At 38.6% G+C, this 20798-nt stretch overlaps 1 protein-coding gene across 1 annotated transcript; it reads left to right on the forward strand.

Moving 5' to 3' along the window:
- Positions 1-453: 453 nt before the first annotated feature.
- Positions 454-20188, forward strand: LOC145783532 (RNA-binding protein 38-like). The gene is made up of 5 exons (XM_082595430.1): positions 454-1461; positions 9138-9264; positions 14655-14709; positions 16336-16508; positions 17269-20188. The coding sequence occupies exons 1-5, from the start codon at positions 1294-1296 to the stop codon at positions 17514-17516; spliced, it is 771 nt and encodes a 256-aa protein (XP_082451556.1). The 5' UTR covers positions 454-1293; the 3' UTR covers positions 17517-20188.
- The last annotated feature ends 610 nt before the right edge of the window (positions 20189-20798 follow it).

Raw genomic sequence — 20798 nt, forward strand, 5'->3', positions numbered from 1 at the left:
AATTAGATTTTTGATGCAGGTACTAATGTAAGGCTCACTGGTGGGAAGTAAAAACATGGATATATTGTACTGTATCACTTACCGACAGGTTGGCGGGCCTAGGCTACTTGTAAGCCTACGAGCATTGATCTACGGTTTCACATTTCGAGCTTCCATCATCTTTTTGCTAATGCTGTTATATCGCATATCGCAGCAGCTGCTAATTCTTTTGTCACAGACGCTTTGATGGTAACGAATAGAAATGGAAATGGGGAAACCAATGTGTTTTTATGTTGTAATTTACACTTTGCAGCAGCATGTGAGTCACACAGACTCGTTGAACTTTGAATCAGGAGAGGTTATTTTGCGTATTGAGGGTTTGGTTCAGTAGCTATAAATGTTCAACAAAATTGTTATCACGACCAAAGTAAGCTGTGTACCTTGTCCTAGTGACTTTATTGTATTTTCAGTGATTAGGCTACCACAGTTAAAGTAACGTTTTGCAGTGCAAGTTTAAAGTATTGTTTGTGCACTTGTGGATTTATAAATCTGGCTGTTCGGTTGAAGAATCGAAACCTCCATTGCCGAACATAAAACAAGCTTAGTTAAACGCTCAAAAAGAAACTCTGGGCAACCAACAGCATAAGAGTCATCGTTTCAGTTTTCCAATAGGTGAAGTAATTTTGCCACACTTTAGAAAGTTCGAACGCTTGTCAGCTGCAGCGCTCTGACATCTGCGGTATTCGAGGAATCAGACGCGTGGTGGATAACTTTGTTCGCAAGCGCAAGGCCGGTGCTTTGTTTCCCACGGTTATTGAAGACGGTGAACGAAGAAAAGTGGTTGATAACAGTGTGACGGACCCTTTGCTTTCTAATAAAGTAGCGAGAATTGCTGGTAACACGACCACAGTTAATCAAACGTTGGCGGTGAATCACCAAGTCAATACAGTTCCAGCAGCTAACTATCTACAAACTGCAGCAGCACCGGGACTCAACAATCTAAAAGTTTCTGAAGCGAATTTCCAACAAGCTGTATCTTCATCAGCTTTGATTTCTTGTATACCTAATTCTCTATTTCATTACACCCCATCAGTTGGACTTAAACTTTTACCCAGCGCTCAAGCAGATAACCTCCTTGCTGTCCAACAACAATATCAGCAATCTTCCCAGCAGTCGCAAGCGCGTTCTCTTCTTAGCAACAGTCCCGCATCTTTTGATAGTTTCCCAACAACGATTGCTTCTCAACTTGTAGCCATTTCAAGTACAGCCACGGCGTCCCATACTTTTATTAACAGTGCTGGAAAGCCAACTAGTATGTCCATTCAGCAAAGAGACACAACTTATACGAAGATATTTGTTGGTGGACTTCCTTACCACACAACAGATTCTACCCTGAGAGACTATTTTGCGGTTTTTGGAGATATCGAGGAAGCTGTTGTGATCACCGACCGACAAACAGGAAAATCAAGAGGATATGGATTTGTAAGTAAATCATTAACATTGTCAGTAACGTACTACTTTTACAATGTTTGCTATATCTAAATTATATTTAATAGAATTTATTGGCAATAACACATAATTAACGCTGGCTATATTGTTCCAGCTGCGCGAAGTTTTTTCTTCGCAGTTCGAAGAATGAAGAGATCAAACAAACTTTGCTATTACTAGCAACCTAGTTGTAGGAAGTGATGCAATCAAGAAAAAAAAGTTGTGAAAGTTAAATACCGGTGCGAAAATTTTCATCGAATGGAATCAAAGGCAACCAGATCTTGTGCCTAACTGTGAAAGTTTTATCCTATTGGTCACAGCGGTAAACCATAATTTCTTCGTGGGAAAATTGTAACTTAAAGTTCCCGGATCCTTTCGTCTGCATATAATGACCGAAGAAACACACACTTGAACTTCTTTTCAAACAGTGTATTTCTGTAAAAATTAGCCCACGGCTACCAAAAACGAGGGGGTGCAACGCGTACACCACTTAAACTGTCACTACACAACAGATTACTTGGATAAAAGACGGAACTTTTGTCCAGCTAGCAAGCACTAAGCCAACAGTTAAATGTGCGGCCAACTTTCAAACAATCATTTTACGAATGACCAGAATAGATATCAATATCTCAAATTCACGTAGAAAGTAACTGTGACGCAATAAATGAAAGACAATTATGAAGTCATTCCAACAGGTGTTTAAGCTGATGTAATATTTCCTGTTTAAACAGACCCAAACAGGTCCAAACAGGTCTTATGAACGATGGTGCAATTTTGGCACATGCTTTAGGAATTTCCATGACGTAATATTCAGTAGACTTGAACGGTTTTTATATGACGTTTGATTTGGTGAAAATTGTCGGGAACATAGCGGCCCCTAGTTATGACAGTCTGACATGGCATAACTAAAAAGAAATGACGACAATTGTGAGCCAATGAATAAAAACACATGATACACAAATTGTTTGAATCACTCACGTTTAAGTTAATACGCAAATACTAAGGGCATGCAAAGAATGAACAGCAATAAGAATAAACACGACGATACATGAAAATGGTACCATAGGTACACGCTAAAATGACGCTATATACAATTGTTGCGATAATAACCGACTGTTCCGGGCTCAGACAAGGGTCGGCCACCGCAGACAAAACCAGGCTCAAACCCTAACACTTAGGTGTTCTTTACGGGGGCGAGGCACGAAATATCCCTCAACACGTAGTCTACTTTCACTTTCCCCGTACTCTCATCATAGTTGCAGACGGCAACTTTGGCTCTACGAACCACAGGCTTCCCTTTCCTAATTTGTGGAACTACCTCATGCACCCTCCCAAGTTGATACTTCCCACGTTTACCTATGTCTTGGAGAGAACCTACCACTACAAGTTGACCAGGCTCCAAATTCTCGGCCATTTTTAGCCATTTTTTCGGCCCTGAAGACCTGGCAAGTAAAAATCGATCCATTTATTCCAAAACTGCTGAGAAAGTGACAAATTGAACCGATAATCCCTTCTTAATTGGTCACGATCATGTGGTTGCCCAACAGCACAGTATGGGTCTAAGTATGGGGTCAAAAGTGAGGCAGGGGTGATGACAGTAAAATCCCTAGGGTCGTCACTCAAAGGTACCAAAGGGCGTTCGTTCACGATCCGAACGGCACTGCCTGTGTACGTAAGCAGTTCAATAAAATTGGGCTTACGAATTGAAGAGTCCAAAATGTGAAAAAAGTATTTGGTCACATCAGCCATGAAACCAAATCTTTCAAGCCGAAATCTAGCCAAGACATCTGCCAGAGGGTTTAACAAGTCGGACAAGTCAGGGAAAGAAGACATTACATCATTTACACAAGTTCCTCGAAATTCAGATTGTTTTAAAGCCTTCTTCCTTAAAGCAGCAGCTCTATCTGACGCCAACACAAAATTGTTAGGTAAATCAATATCTTCCTTCAACGGAACAGGTATCTCAAATCGACCATCTTTCAACTCAATATTCGGTTCGACAAGTTCTCTAGCCAAAATATCATTGCGAGACAATTCACAGGTTTCATTTTGCAAAGTCAAATCCTGAATGACTTTATTCAGGTCTGCTATTTCCATATCGCGAGACTCAATTTTACGCTGAAAGCCAGAGATGACATCCGACTCTGAAGACGTCTGCACTCTGCACACTTTAGCAACGCTTTCAACTAAGGGTGACTTACCACCACAAGCCAACCAACCGAGAGGAGTGAGCAAAGCATGCGGTTCACTACGATTGTCACCAACACGCTCTTCTTTTGCACACATCAAATAAGCGTTGTCGTTGCCAATCAGTACATCTACAGTACTACAATCATTCAAATGAAACATATTCACGTCATGAAAATGACGGAAACCACTTAAATCTTGTTTATGGGGTAAAGTTTTAACATCGTCAGCCCAAGCTGGGTTAACCACCGAGGTTATATCACAAAACAGTTCATCAGTCTCTAACGACTGGATGTTGAGTTTAACAAGGTCAGCACAAGTAGGTTTCTGACCAGCCAGAGTATCCATTTTAAACGACGCTTTATCATACGGTTTAAGACCAAGTTCGCACACCAAGTCACTCGAAACAAAGGTCAACTGCGAACCAGGATCATGCTGACAATACACCAACTTCGATTTGCCAGTCATTGGATTCAAAACACGAGCAGCAGTAACGCGGTTAAAGGCTGCTTTAACATTTCCAATCTTAACATTACGCACAGGAACTCTGGCACCAGCCTCATCTTTACCGACCAAATCCAGAGAATCACGTGACGTCACATAAAAATCATGCAGAAGAAAATAGTGTTTCCTATCGTTGGTAGGTCCACACTTACGACAGTTATTTGCATGATTACAGTCTCTAACCATATGCTGGCGCAAACAATTCAAGCATTTGCCAGCTTTCACAATGACATCTCTCCGATCTTTAGGTGTCAAGCGCAAAAATTCTTTACAATTAGACAAAAAATGATATTCAACTTGACCACGTGACGAACAACAAAAACATGCCGGTATGTCACTACGTCTGGCCACACCGCCGCGCGGTGCGCCAACAGCAGTCGAGTACTGCGAACTCCCTGAAATCACATTATCATGGGGTTTTACCGACGTCTGCCTAACCGGACATGAAGGCAATTTTCCTTTGCCAAACTTTTTAAAATGCTGCGACTCACCAGAATCGCCCATTAGCATAATGCTAAAATCAGTCGACTTGCGCGTTTCCTCCCGTACTACAAAATCAAACAAACTCTGAAAGGTAGGTTCCTCAGTGCTACCATACTGATCACCTAAAAAGTCAAGATAACGCTGCTTAGCGTCAAACGGGAGTCGCTTAGCCAAATCCAAAACAAAACGTCCTTCTAATTTATCACGCTGACCATAAGCTTTCGCGTAAAGCAAACACTGCGACAATTCATCTTTAAACTCTTTCAAATCACTGGAAGAGATAGAAGTCAATTTGCTACCATAGCGATACTTTCTAATTTCTGGTTCTGCGAAAAGACCTCCACGAACCCCAAAACGTTGGGACAAGCGAGCTAACGACATTTCTATCCTGTCTTCCTCTGACAAGCCAGGAGTGTCAAAAACCAAATTAGCAATCGTTTGTGCAGCTGTTCTAACACAAGCTGCTTGCAACAAAGTCAAACGAGTTCCCTTAAAGGGCGAAGCTGCCATCAAGGCCATAACACGATTTTTAAAGAAGACAAATGGCATATTATTACCATCGTAACCAATCAAGGCCGCCTTATCGAAGAACGTCCTACTATTTTGGTATTCAAAAAAGCAATCCTGTTGTTGAGAACTCGATTTAGCGGGAGAAGACAAGCTATATCCCTTAAGGGGCTGAGTGGGCTCAGTCACATGCACAGCCCGATCACGATCCTCAAACACGTTAAAATCAGGAGACACGATACGCCTCTCACAACCACCCAAATTACGTGTAGCTGGGCGATCAGCAACTAGCGGCGCAGAAAACTTTGAAGGGGGCAAAGCATTACTGCTAATGGCGGCCCCGTGACCTGTACGCTCTGGGGGAGGAGTTCGGTTGTAATTTGCAGACCTTGGCTCTACAGCCTTCGGAAGACCCTTAGCCGCGGCCCCGAGACCTCCTGAAACAGCTGGAAAACATGTGGATTGTACAGGTCCACTTACAGATTGAACAGGCTTCTGGAAAAGGTTAGGTAAATTAAACTGCGATTGATGTTCACTTCTGGAATGCCTAGAAGAGCCCTTCCTAGAGCTACGCCGGGAGCCCAACTCAGAACGATATTCAGCTAAAACTACCTCTTTACGTTGTTCGGCCCTCAACTGAGCGTCTTTGAGTGCGAACTCAGCAGCTCTAGCTTCAGCTTTCGCGGCGGCCTCAGCAGCTCTCGCTTCGGCCTCAGCTCTCGCGATGGCCTCAGCTCGTATGGCCTCAGCTCTCGCGGCGGCCTCAGCTCGTATGGCCTCAGCTCTCGCGATGGCCTCAGAAGCTCTTGCTTCGGCCTCAGCTTGGATCTGGAGCTCCTCTCGTCTTAGCTGTAGGTTAATTTGTGCAACTATCCGTGACGAGCTCTCAGACATCCTAGTGCTTACATTTGAGGCGCTATCCTCAGGATGTATGTCAGCATCCAACCTATCTGAGAACTCACTTTCTTTTTGTTCGAAGTTATTTTTTAACGAGTTAAATTCGGGATCTACCCTATCACGAAGTTCTGCCAAGATTGCAGAGTTAAAAATTTTAGTCAAAAGAGCATGGAAATGCCGTAAATCCTCTTCCAAAGTAGATAACTTAGATCTAAAAATTAACAGTTCATGCTTATCACTCAAAGAACCTAGGGCCACAGAAAGTTTCCCAATTTGAGTCAAAATATCCCGTCTAAGATGCCGGGCCTCTCGAACTGACTTAGCCTCATCGTTAATGGGTCCCTCCCCAGAATGGCCTGCCCGACCGCAAAGAACATCATCAGGCTTAAACTCAGTCGAGTCGACGGCGGTCGAGTCCCTGTCACCACCGAGTGTAGACATATTAAATGTTAGGGCTAAATTTAACAATTAAAAAATTAAGTTACACAAACACACAAAATTACAGTAGTTATAAAAAACTTAACTGTAAAGACCGTAAAAATACAAAAAAGAATTTAAATGCACGATACCGTAGCTGTACGAGTATGTGAAGTCCAAACGTCCACAAAACTTGCTTGGATTCTTCCACTTGAATCTTCAAGCACAGATGGATTGCCTTTAATCTTCTTTCTTGCCAGTAAATGTCAAAGTTATTTTTTCTTCTGTACCAAACTGAGAAGAAATGTCTTTACTTTTTAGCTTAAAGTTCTTCAGTTGCCTACCGAGAAGAAATGTCTTCAATTTTCTTTGCTTCTTTAGACTACCAACCAATAAGATCTTCTTTTATTATTTCTTTGCTTCTAAGTGCTTTTTAGCCTACCAACTACAAACTTCGTCTTTTATTTTTTTATGCTTCTAAGTGCTTCTTGGCCTACCAGCTAACAAAATCGTCTTTTATTTTTTTTGCTTCTAAGTGCTTCTGTGCCAAACACTAGACAGAGAATCGTCTTTTATTTTTTATGGTCACAGCGGTAAACCATAATTTCTTCGTGGGAAAATTGTAACTTAAAGTTCCCGGATCCTTTCGTCTGCATATAATGACCGAAGAAACACACACTTGAACTTCTTTTCAAACAGTGTATTTCTGTAAAAATTAGCCCACGGCTACCAAAAACGAGGGGGTGCAACGCGTACACCACTTAAACTGTCACTACACAACAGATTACTTGGATAAAAGACGGAACTTTTGTCCAGCTAGCAAGCACTAAGCCAACAGTTAAATGTGCGGCCAACTTTCAAACAATCATTTTACGAATGACCAGAATAGATATCAATATCTCAAATTCACGTAGAAAGTAACTGTGACGCAATAAATGAAAGACAATTATGAAGTCATTCCAACAGGTGTTTAAGCTGATGTAATATTTCCTGTTTAAACAGACCCAAACAGGTCCAAACAGGTCTTATGAACGATGGTGCAATTTTGGCACATGCTTTAGGAATTTCCATGACGTAATATTCAGTAGACTTGAACGGTTTTTATATGACGTTTGATTTGGTGAAAATTGTCGGGAACACCTATTTAAAAACATCGGAGAAGATTAACAGAATAAATATATGGCATACCAACTAACAAATGATTGCACCAAAATTGCACGCTCGAAGTGAGAAAACGAAATGGCAATGATAAGCGACTTCTGTTACTTTATTTTAAAGGTTTATTGCGGACTAAATAAAGTAACATATTTTGAAACATAGTAGGAGCCATATCTTTTTTAATCATTTATTGCTACAAGCGGACGCTACTTATGCTCCAGTATTTGTAGCTGTCAGTTAGAAAATCAGTCATTTTTTACATTGATTCAACGTCTGCAGATGTTGAATTAATGTGAGAAAGGACTGATTTGCAAAGTGTGTTTGTGATTTGGTACTTTACTAGATCGAATTGTCGCGCTGTCATCATCCAGTCACTTGGAAAAAACAAATCAGCAGTTGTTAATGTGAATTCATCAACACAAAATATCATGTTTTTTTACATCTCATCAACATGTACAAATAGACGTACCAAGGAACTGGTAAAACGTTGCTGAGGATAATTTATTCTGTAGAAAATTTACGTCAAACCTTTATTTAAAGACGTTTAAATGAAGTAAATCTTTTTCTCTGTCGAAATCCTATCTTTCAATATTGCTGCGTCTGTAAGTCTAGCAGCTATTTTGACAGCAAGCACACATCGTCAACCCGAGTTCTCTTAATTGTTTAAGCATAGATCATTAACAAACTCTGTAAAGTCAACATAGAGTGTGGAGTTGATAAAGTGCTGCTTGGCCACTAGACGAGTTACAGTTGCACCGTGTAGCTATGTACACAGATATGACTGGCTAATTATTTATTAATATAGCTCTGATGAATGCTTGTTTGTTAAAGTCTTCCTTTTTCTTGCTGATTAAGTTAACCTTCAAGGGAATCTAAATCTTCAAGATTGGGTGCTAACAAGTCACTGTACATTCCTAAGAGACTATTTTCGTCTTTTAAGTGACTTAAAACTTGCAATGCTTTTGATGAAAGAAGATCATATCATTCAAATGTTTGAAAGAATGAAAAAAAAATTCCTTTTTCTAGCTTTCTTTTTTATGTGCATTTACAATCGCAAAACGGGTAGATGTGTTTGAAATCTACAAGATTTCATCATGTGTGAACACAAATCTACATTATGTTTGTCGAGTAAGCCTAGACTATGTGTTGTTTCTGGACTCTGGCCTATAACAACCAGACTTATCTTTCGAACAAACCAAGACGCTTATTGCCAATTTGTTCAATTCGACTACTCGTTGGTCGTTAAAAATGCTTTAATTTATTTTTTCATTAGCTCATGGGGTCAAATTTAGAGTTTTCGTGGAAGCTGGGTTCTTTTCAGTTTGTTGAGCTTAGCAACCTAACGTAACATCAACTAATTATTGCATTGAACTAACGAAAGCATTTTTTTTTATTTTCGAAGTGCAACATCACAATGTTTTGAAGCAAAGGCAATGACAAGACACATCGCGATTGTCTTTTCTCACTTATCGCTCGTCTGTTTGAATGTGACTAAACGTTTGTGAATTGTAATACAGGTTACCATGTCTGATAAAAGCGCTGCCGAGAGAGCTTGCAAAGACCCCAATCCTGTCATAGACGGAAGAAAAGCGAACGTGAACCTCGCGTACATTGGTGCCAAGCCTCGAGTGATCCAACCAACAGGTAGACATTGAAATGTAAATTGTTTGTAATAGACATTAGTACATATCAGGGTTGTCGGTATTTTACCCGCCCCAAAAAAAAACGGGTGGGTTTTTTTAAAAAAAAACACTTAAAAAAAACAAAAAAATCCATAAAAAACCCAGAGCATCATATTTGTCCAATTTTTATCAGAAAATTGAAAAAATGAACCAAAGTACTACAAGGTACTTAAAACAAACTTCAAATTAGGACTTAAGGATGTGATTGTGAAGGAAATTTCCAAGGATAAATTGAAAACACAGTGGATATTTCTGTACACAAAAATCAAGTAATGCCACTTTATACTACACTAAAACTCATTTATGCAAGAAGGCCTCGTAGATAAACAGCCCTAGTGCATCATTTTATTGAGTTATGCCAGCATGTAGTGTGAGTGAGAGGCACTTCATTGGTAAAATGTAGTATTTGAGGTGAAATAAGCATGAATCTACCTTTTTTGCATTTTTTTTAAATAAAACCCCCAAAAAAAACGTTTTTTTTTTTAAAAAAAAAAACATGCGGGTTGGGCTTTTTTTAAAAAAGCAGGGTTTTTCTCAACCCTGGTACATAATATTAACAGTTATTATCATTTTGTACCTGCAAAGAATTTAGAGTTGATAAAACGTTTCAACGGCTTATGACGAGATAGCCAAGAAACTCAAACATGCTGCCCGATTAAAACTCTTGTTTCCGTTTAAAAGGTATTATCCGTTTTGTTGGATCCGCAAAAAATTTAATTGCCTTCTAAACGGAAATAATGGAATTAATTTCTATCCCCATTTAGGTTAGTTGCACTGCAAGTCTGGCCGTTGAACAATTGCATTAATCTAACAACAGATGCTTTTCATTGGTGTGTCTTTGTTGTATCTGCAGCTGTATAGTTTGGTTTAGGCCTACTGAGTCAGAGAAATCAAAATTTTGCTAAATTAGTCATTATTTGAATACACCAACCGCTGCAAATCACGCCTTTTCCAGGCAGGCTTAACCACTTGACGAGAAAGTAATATCGGTAGTCAGGTGGATTTTGTAATGAAAGTTGATGTGCGTTTCGTCCTGGTATTTATCAAAAATAGATTGAAGAAATTTCAACTTATCCTTCATTCTTGATCTAGTGCAAAACGTTTTTTGCAATAATTAAAGTATATGCCACTTTCTACGGAAAAGTATCAGAAGATAACCTAATTGAAATATTGTGTTGCTGTTTTTTATGTTAGCCTATTACTGTCTTCAGTGCACTCAAATAGAACATTTAATCAAAATAACCTATGGTGACATTTGTTAGTGCTGTAGTAAACAATAGCGTTACCACGGAGATTCCTCATCGTTTGAATGGGTTCAATCACTGAATGGCTGTGGCACAGACGTTTCAGAATGATTTGTTGAACCTAGTGATCAGTATTTTGTTTGTTGCCTAGTAGGCTATGCAGTTGTTACTTTAGCTTTTGCGGCTGATCTAAGATGGGTGTTTGTTCTTATATCGCTTCAATCAAACCTAATTATGTGGTGTAGGCTATAAAGAAACAATGAAGGCTACAGTGTAATTCAAAAACACAGATCCTCAGACATTCAAAAACACCCTAAAATACAATAAACAGAAGCTCAAGCGAATGACACCGCAAAGGTGCGATGAGTTCGCGCTTTTATTCGGTTCTACTTGAAATAGAGATTTTTTTTAAATACCTACATAACAGTTTAAACTTTTCATATGAAACTTCGAAAGTATGAACCTCATTGTGAAGGGCAGGATTTTAAATTGGTTCTGTACAAAATGACACATCAACGCCGAAGAAACCAGCAAGCCTTTAAGGAACATTTTCTTTTTTTATTTTCCCTTTATATCTTTAATTTTTCTGAAGGTGTTGCGACCGTGCCAAATTTCTTTCAACTCAATAACTTACTTCGGTCACAAGCACGTTTTAACGTTCGCGTTTTGTCGCTTCTACCTTTGCTATGCTGACGTGTATTGTTTTGATATGATGGTCAGAAATAAAAACAACTGAACTGAATAAGGCTATGACGTTTAACTGCGTAAGTCTTCTAACGACTTGACGATCAGACAGTGTATTTCCCGATATCACTCTTTTATTTTGAATGTTTCAAGATTGACTTCTTAGGGAGGTTGCTTTTAACTTCAAAATTTACCTAGGAGCCATTTTATTCTCCATTCAATAAAGCTTCAGTCTACTGTAAACAGTTACCATTGGCATTTTGGCGACATGAATTGGCGTCGCGTAGTGCTCTGAAAGAAGTTTACTTTTTTGTACCAAAGACAGGCAAGACACAACAATACAACAGGGTTGAGCATTATAACATTTAACAATATATTTTACATATTTATAAATAGTTTAACAGTCAAACGTAAATATGCATATATGTAACAGTCAAACGTAAATATGTAAAATATACTGTTATAATGCTCAACCCTGTTGTATTGTTGTGTTTTGCCTGTCTCTGGTACAAGAAAGAAAACTCTCTCTCGAAACTATAAGTTTACTTTTGTAGTTCAGATAGAACCTTTCTGCATTTGCTAGAAGTTGAAAAAGTTGGAGTCCGACGGTAAAGGTTTACACAATCAATCGTTTCTTTAAATACTGAAAAATTTGGGTGTTTATCAGGACAATCATCGTTTCTAGCACTAGTTGCAACGTTCATCTAATGAAAGTGAAAGTAAAAGCAACAATACACAGGTTGATTTATTGCTTCACTGACGTTTTGCACATCCTGACAATGCGCATTCTTAATGCTCTGAGGATGCGCATTGTCATGGTGCGCGAAACGTCAGTGAAGCAATAAATCAACCTGTGTATTGTTGCTTTTACTTTCACTTTCATCATATGAACGTTGCAACTAGTGCTAGAAACGACAATCGTTTCTCTGTGGGCTTTTCGGTTTCATGTGTTGTCTTCAATGCTAGTTTATTTTAAGATGTTGCCTTCATTTTTTAGGCAAGCTACTCCCGGCTATTCAAATATGACATGACAATGATAACACCTTTTCGCGGGTTATCAGAAGTCAGAACCACCATATTGCTTTAGATCAGAGGTGACAAACCTGCGGCCCGTCAAAGAATTTTGTGCGGCCCGCAAAACAATTTGACAATCTCAAATGGTCATCTGTTTTCGGCAGCACGTACCTATGCGAACAGTTCTTTTCTAAAATGCACTTTACAAAAAGTCGATACAGGTCGAGGCTGACAGATGAAAATCTTAGTATGCAGTTGAGTGTTGCCACATCGTCTGTTCGACCTAATCAATGTTATTTTTTAATATTTTATGTTTCAATGCTGCATTAGATAGCTTCAGCTGTATGATTCGCATGGGCTTTTGTTTGTTGTTTGAAAAAGAAATTTCATTAAGTTAACTGATTTGTTGTTTCGGAGCATAATGGTCGAAACATTTAGTCAACTTGAGCAAAAAGGATAGAGCCAAAAAAAGAAGAAATCATACTCATATGAAAGCAAACGCTTCGAAAATTAAACTGTCTTCATTATCAGTGCAAGTACTGATGCTCTATCCTTTTTGCTCAAGTTGATTTGTTTTTATTTTTTACTGTTGTATGTTTCGATTCTGCGTAAGATAATTTCAACTGTGTGGGTTTTAGGCCCATTACTTTCATCTGCCGCTTGTTACTTTTCATGAATAGCCTAACATCATGAGTCGCTTCTAAAAGATTTCATAGTACAGTAGGTTACGATTAAAAAGTTGTGTGGCCCGATAAGTGCGATAACTGATGTGTAGTTGACAAAGTGGCCCGCGACCGCAAAAAGGTTCGTCACCCCTGCTTTAGATGGTTTGCCAAAAAACGTCATACTTGGTGTCATATATTGGCCATGATACTGCGACTGTAGGTCGAGCAACATTTCATCGGTTTCATACTACTGTACTGCATTGCCATGTAGGCTACAAAGATTTAGTAGCAGATCAAAGGACCTGGTTTCAGCAAGTGTTTGTGAAACCGAGCTTCTTTGAACTGTCATTAAAAGGTAACTAACCTTGAATGTTGATACAGAGTAGACCAAGCAATAGTGAAAACATTAAAAGAATGTCAACGTTTTACAGTAAATATTTTTTCACATGTCTCAGTATTGTTGCGCAGTCAGTTAAAACCGGCCCTACAAAGCTATTGTAAAAGAACCGCAAGATCAAAAAACCATTGTCACTTAAACGGAGTTTCGCGATGGAAATGTAATAGGAGAGGCAGCAGTAAAGTTACAAAACGTTGCGTCACCAACAGTAAAGTTGTACATTGGTAATTTGATACTTTCTCAAGTGGTTAAGAAATGGTATCAAGAAGTATTTTAATTAATCCCCAGTTTCTTTCTTTTTAAAAAGAATATTCAAAAGGTCTTTTGTTGATTGGGCAGAAAGTTGACTGATTACTATCGCTCTGCTAGACTAAAACTCTAAAGGGTCAAAACAGTGGCCGCTTTTTCCCATCAAATACAAATTCGTTTTTGTCGATGTGAGCACTGAAGCTTCAACCAAGCCTACAGAAGTTTTCTTTTCACCAATATCAAAGTAGCCAATTATACGTGAGCAGGGTCGTAGCCATCCCCGAAGTAGGGACAAGGCTGCGTGAGATCTTTTTTGCACCCTAGTAAAAATCATGTTGATGATACCCAAAAGTGCGTTTTCAGTATTGGCTGATACAATTTTTCTTTTATTGTTTCTCTCCGTAAAAAAATACTTTTCTACAAGAAAAAAGTTTTTGTGAGCTGCTCTTCAGTAGTTAGCCTATAAGCAGTCAAAAACTTCCTGAACTTTAAACACTATCACTATTTTTTGTAAGCTCACTGTATTCCAGCTTTTCAACGACATATGTCTTTAGCTACCGTACATAGCCTAATATAAGTTAGAGTGCACTAATTTATTTTCGCTGCTAATGCAATGCTGTAACTTTCTTGGAAACTTTGTCTAAAAGGTCGCTTGGTGCACGCCATCAAAGACACTAAATGTTTCCAATGTTATTAGATTTGTTTGCTTTTGGTCGATTCTGTATAATATATAATTTACTTCCTCCTGCTAGTTATTTTGTATTCGAACCTATGCATTATCGTGGGTTATCAATTATCATACAACCTTTTTCCATGAATTTAGCTCATGGGGTAATCTAAATGCACCCCCCTGCATAGAACCTCTGATGAAATAGATTACTCTTTTGAATATTTTTTAATTAAGTCAGTTTTAATGACTTTTGCTAATACTTCGGTGAGATGTTTCAACAAAATAAAAACTTTAAAAGTTATTCACGGTATAAAAATACGTATAGTATTTGTATAAAATTGTATAATTGTATGTAATTATATGTAAATGTATAAAATTGTATAATTTGTATAAAATATTTGTATATTGTATAATATTTATATTTTGCAGTTGCAACAATTCGTCAAATTCCACAAGGATATATGTCTACAAATCAATTTACTGGGTAAGCGCTATGTCAACTGCAACATCCACTAACTTACTACTTTATTGTGATTGTATAATTATGTTGTAATCAGGTCTAGACCTTATCCAACAAACTACATTTAGAAATCAATCTTAGAGTTGGTATCAATCCAGGAGCTGATCCAGCAAGTAGCCTCAGGGGTAGCGATTTCAACATAACACAATCATATGTAGGTTTACTTTAAACTGACCCTGCAAATACACCCTGAATAAAGCTACTTTTCTGTATTTAAGGGGGCGATCGCCCCCCTCCCCCCTGGGTTCGCCACTGTCGCAATCTGTATTATCATGATTACCAACAACAAAAATAAGGTGAGCAGATAAAAAGAGCAGAGGGTAGTTGGTTAGCGCGTGACTTCGTGAACGAAGAAGCTGTAAGATCAAGCGGCGCTGGTTCGACTCTCGGGGTGTGCGCTTGAGCAACGCATTTCAGAACTGCTATCCATTCAGCGGCACCTAGTGAATGGAATAATTCCCCGGCAACAACACTTCAACAATCGGAAAACTTCACTCTGTCAATCTCGGTAACCGGTCCTGCGTCAAGAGCCTCTACAAGTATGCGAAACTACCAGGAATAACCTATCAAGGCTTTGTCAGTCTGAGGATAAAAATACAAAACCAACCAACCAAAATGAGACCAAGTAGGCTATGTTTTTCTAGTAAGCTCTATTTGCAGTTAAAAAATAAAGCGACACCATTTAATGGAAACTTTCTTTTGAGGTATTTGACTGGGTCATTGATTTTCCTGACTGCAATAGCTTGCAATGTCCTGTGCTAGATAATTTTCCGGGTTGATAGCCTACAGTACAGATTTAAACTTGCACAATTTGATGCATTCCAGCAAAAGACATGTACTCCTTCTACCAACTCAATATTAAGTGAAGTAAAGTAAAAGCTTCGTAAAAGATCTAGCCTACAGTCGGTGCATCTAGCTCTTTAATATTTTCCAGGTCTTTCGTATGCAAAAATTTTGTTACAAAAATGTGCCTGGCCAGCAATTTGTAGCTTGTCTGCCATGTCTGATATGTTTAGTTGATCACAAAAGATGTTCATCAGTGTGATCCCAAGCAGAGGGCAGAAAACAACGCAGAAAATTGATATAGAGTTGCCAGTGGCACATCGGAAAAACAGCAGAACCTGTCACATGAACCGACTGTTCGCTGACATTGCAAAAACGTAATGATACCTTTGTTTAAATAAATAAAGGCAACATGTGGTGAACATCGGTAGCTTGTTGCAGTAACACTGTAACAGCTGTTCAATTTTTATTTCTACAAGTTTCACTTGGCATCGCCAAACCTGAACTGTGAACTAAAGTGCAATACTGTAGAATTTGTTTGTTGGCTACAAGTCAGACTGCAAACTTTCAGGCTTAAATGGTCTACTTTTTTGTAAAACTGATTTATTTCATCATTTTAATTTTTGTTACACTCCTCTAGCACAGGCATCGTCGCGCTGTCTTAGGTAGGTTTTTAAGTAAGAAACGAGCTTTTCACGTTAACTCCAACAATTCATCATGTTTTGGCCAAAGATGATTAGTGAAATGTGACCACATGTATTTAGACTGACTTGTTTAGTGTCACTGATTGCTACACTGTTCTTACAGAACGTTTCCCTCCATATATGCTCAATATCCAACACAGCCAGCGGCAGCCTACGTCACCCACAATGGGGTGTTGATACCAGCACAAGCAGCTCAGCACGCTTCACAAATCATTGACTACAGTGGTGTCTACGCCAACCATCTACAAGGAACGTATACAGCCGACGTAGCAACAAGTAAAGAATTTTTGTTATTAATTTGCAATTAGGCTACTTTTGACTATTTAGCTGAGAACTTTTTATTTTCTTGAAGCCTAGTAATGCTGAAGATCTCGTACTCAAGTTACTGAGCATCGGGGAAGGTGGTAAGATTCTCATTGTGAGCTTCTAAGCCATAAGCGCTGACGAGGGTAGGATGTTTAGTTCCTTTCTCTGAACCGCCTTTACTTCATCAGCCGTCGGTTGCATAGCCGAGTGATGAGAGCCCTGGTAGGGCACTCGAAAGGGTGCCGGTTCAACACCGCTCAAGAGCATGCGGCTGTGTCTTTGGCAGGACACTTTAAGACATGGCTGAGGGTGGACAAGAAGATTGGCTTTCTTGCCTTCCCGAGTTCCCGTCTACTTAATCTAAATCTTCAACCACCGGGCGAAAGCCTCAATACTGACTCCCACACAACTACGCCCACCCAATTATTGCGAGCACCTCATCCGTTGCACGATCCCACCTCTGAACCCTAATATTGAAGTTAAATTTATGTTCGGAAACATTGTGAAAGTGAAACTCATTACCCACAATTCCCTTTGTTGATTTTTTGTTTGAAAGTAACAAACGTTAAACGATGGTTGGGACGTGGCATTGTGATAAATTTTAAGTTTGAAATGTGTCGCCGGAAACCCTCATCTTTCAAAGGTTTTTGCAGATTTTACGACATGTTTGTGACTTTTATTGATAACATCAGCGTTTAAAAATTTTAGTTCATGTTTGACTTATTTACAGCACCTTACGCAGCTACCTATGGAGCCACCTCTCTTCATCAGCCTTCAACTATCGGGGTAAACGCTGGAGCTGCACAAATTCTAACAGCAACTCCCCAAGCTGGAATTCCTATATCTGCCACGTACAATGGATTGACGGGCTATCACCCAGCGACTACCCAATTAAATGTAGCTGCTGCGTACGCTGCAGCGGCTGCAGCCACCAGCCCGTTATCTCAAGCTTCTGTTTCTGGTAGCGCTCCTCTCTAAGCAGCAGAACACTTTTGAGCTCGTGATTGCCATCTAGCGAACGTTGCATTTCTTCAACGAATGACCAACTATTTAATCATATCAAATAGCTGACTGTGAGAAAAGGAGGAAATTCAACTTTTTGTCTGACAAGGCGTTTGGATTTAATTTGATGCTAAAGCAATTGCTTGCGTCCTGGTACAAAATCCTATCATATTGCGACGTATTGTGCAAAGTTTGTACATTTTTTTATAAAGCAACCTTGCTGAAGGCAAAATAAATCAAACAGTAGAATAATCGTTTCTAGCACTAGTTGCAACGTTAATCTGATGAAAGTGCAAGTAACCACAAACACGTTGATTTATTACTTCATTGACTCAATAAATCAACTTGTTTGTCGTTGCTTTTATTTTCATTTTCATCAGATCAACGTTGCAACTAATGCTAGAAACGATAATTGTCCTGATGAACACCCAAACTTTTCAGTATTCAGAAAAATAATATAGGGCCTACTCAGTTTTCGAGATTAGTCTATATAAAACTAGCTACTGTACCATTTCTGTATTAATTTTGTTTTGCAACATCGAAAATCCACTTCACAATTCTTTGCTTCAATATTTTGGATAGCCAACTGTTTCATTTAAAAGCTTTCGTACAATACTGTTGGTCTATTATAAGCTACGGCATGAAAACAATTTTATAATAATCTGGTGTCTCGTTGGCATATTTATAACTTAAACTGGTCATTAACCTCGATTCTCCTCTAAGTCACTAGTTGTGAACTGAGCAAGCGACAACTGAACTAGCAACATTTCAGAAAGTGGCTGAAGTTAGTAAATTATTTTTTTTTAATGTAAATGATGAAACTAAGTAACAACTGAGCAAGCCATAACTTGGAATGTCACAAGTCAACATAATGAGTTTGACAAGCTTTTAAATGACCAAGCACGTCCAACGGGAGCACGTAAATCTCATTTGCTGACTTGGCAATAGCTGAAATGTAATTGCTGAGTTGAAGCACTTGCTGAGTTATCGCATGCCGAGTTGTCCAACTACTGTTGAATTAACCTTCTTCAAAAGATGCATTTGGTAGTCTACAAATTTTCAGTCCATTCATCATAGTAATTTTTTAATCTGAAATGACATTCCTATTTGCGTTTGGCATGTTACCTAACTGTAAAATTCCTCCAGATTTTCAAAACCATTGCTTGGTCAATTGCCACCATAAACCTGCTATATGTCGTTTTGTCGATTGGTTTTGTTTTATTAAATCTGCAGTGGTTTCTAGTACCCATGCTGTGTAATCATATCAGAACTTTGGTATAAAAAAAAGTTTAAATAGCCTAAATATTTAATTCACAGGAAGTATCGCCGAAGTTTTTTAGACACATCACATCTATAATAATGGCATTGGTTCCTGATGGCTAGTTTGTTGACACCAAACTGAAGATTTATAGTTCATGGGTCGAATTTCTACAATACTGTGTAGTCCATGTCGTGTTTTTTCGCGTTGTATTGCTTAGGCTACATTGCGCTATTATGCTTTCCACGTGATAGGAAAATGATTAGGCCAAATTGTGTCCTCAGTAACAATAACAAACTTATGGTAGCTACAAAATTAATCACTTTTTTGTGGAGAACTTCCTTATCTCCAGGAAATTGTTGTTTTTACTGCACAACGAAGGTCAATGCAGCTCTTTAGGGTTATAGCCTACTAATATATTTATTCGAGACGGTTTAAGCAAAATCCTACTTCCACATTGCTTTTATAACCTACCGTCAAGTAGGCTGATTTTTAAAATTTGTCTGCCCAAGATCTAAACGCATTTAACGTAAGGTTCTTCAGGCGTCATTGCTCTACCATATACTGCAGCTTAATGGTAGGCCTAACAAGTTTATTTGAAACATAGCCTAACCTGTGCAGCTCTGCTGTAAATTCATATGGACCCTGGTCCGCTGGATAATCGCCGATCCATCATCTATTTTTTATCGATTTTTACTTGCCTCGATTCAGTATTTTGTAATGTTAAATTACAGTTAGCCTAACTTTAAAAGGTTGTGGAACTAATGTCGCTACACTCACTAATAACTACCTTACTGGATGTAAAATGGAATGCCGTAATATTAAAAAAATTTAAGTTCTGCCTTGAGTGTTGGTTATCGCCATTCGCCGCCACAATTTTTTTCAATGTAGCCTATACTTCTATAGTTTTTTCTTTTTATTATTTTTCCGGCCTTCCAATTTTTCTATTAAAAGTTGCTTTCTGCAGGTCACTGCATAAACCCACTTTTTATTGATTTTGAGGCTCTAGCAGTGTTGAAGGCGAATTTGATTTGGTCCAAAAGTCCTATAGGCTTGTGGCAACAGAAGACAGGATGGTTTGATCCAGGGATATCCCTGGGTTTGATCAACTGCTTATTTTCGGTCTTCTACTCTATGCATACGGTAACTGAGAGCTTTTGGGTTCTTGTCGAAGTGTAGAAAGAACGGGCAGTGGCAAAGCTCATTGCAGACTTCAGTAACATTACTGTTTTGGCTTTGTAAGTTTTATTTTCTTCGAGAAAGTGATTCGTTTTGTTCGCAAGCCATTTGCGCCATTATGGTAAACTTGTCTAGTAAATAAAGTGCCATTTCGTGTACATTTCTGTATTGATACTTTCGTCGTGACATCGCCTAATAAAAGTACTTTGGAGCAATATGCTGTGGTTGGATTGCTTTGTGAATGTTGGTGAAAATTATGCTTTAAAGCAGCGGTCCCCAACCTTTTTTTTTCAAGGACCGGTTTTCGAATGAAAATTCGGACCGGCGATAGTAAAAACGAAGTTTAACATCTCGGTTACTTATCGTTCTAATTTTTATAACGTTTTAAACACTAAGTAAAATAGGATGGTAAATAGTAGCCTAAAATTTAATGTTAAATAAGATGGACAATGTAAAAATCAAACTAGGAAAAAAAAAACAGTTTAACAGAAGGTACGGAAAATTTTTTTGACTAATTTAACGTTGTTTTTGTCGCTTTTTTGCCCATTTAAGTCCAATAATGATTTCTTGATCGACGCCCACCTTGTATTTGAGCAATATCATCGATTCAAAGTTAAATTTCTTAAGTTTAAATGACAAGTTTCAATTTAAAGTTAGTTATATTTTCTTTGACGACTACAGAAGGGTTTTAATAATTTATTTGTTGAAGGTTTGTAGGCTATAGTATATTGTCTAAGCTTAAAGTAAAATTTCGAAAATCCACCTGAAGTGACACCACTTTTTGGACATTGGTATTCTTCTGAAGGAACTTTCAGCACTGC

Source organism: Aplidium turbinatum, chromosome 14, assembly GCF_918807975.1.
Source record: "Aplidium turbinatum chromosome 14, kaAplTurb1.1, whole genome shotgun sequence".
Lineage (NCBI taxonomy): Eukaryota > Metazoa > Chordata > Ascidiacea > Aplousobranchia > Polyclinidae > Aplidium > Aplidium turbinatum.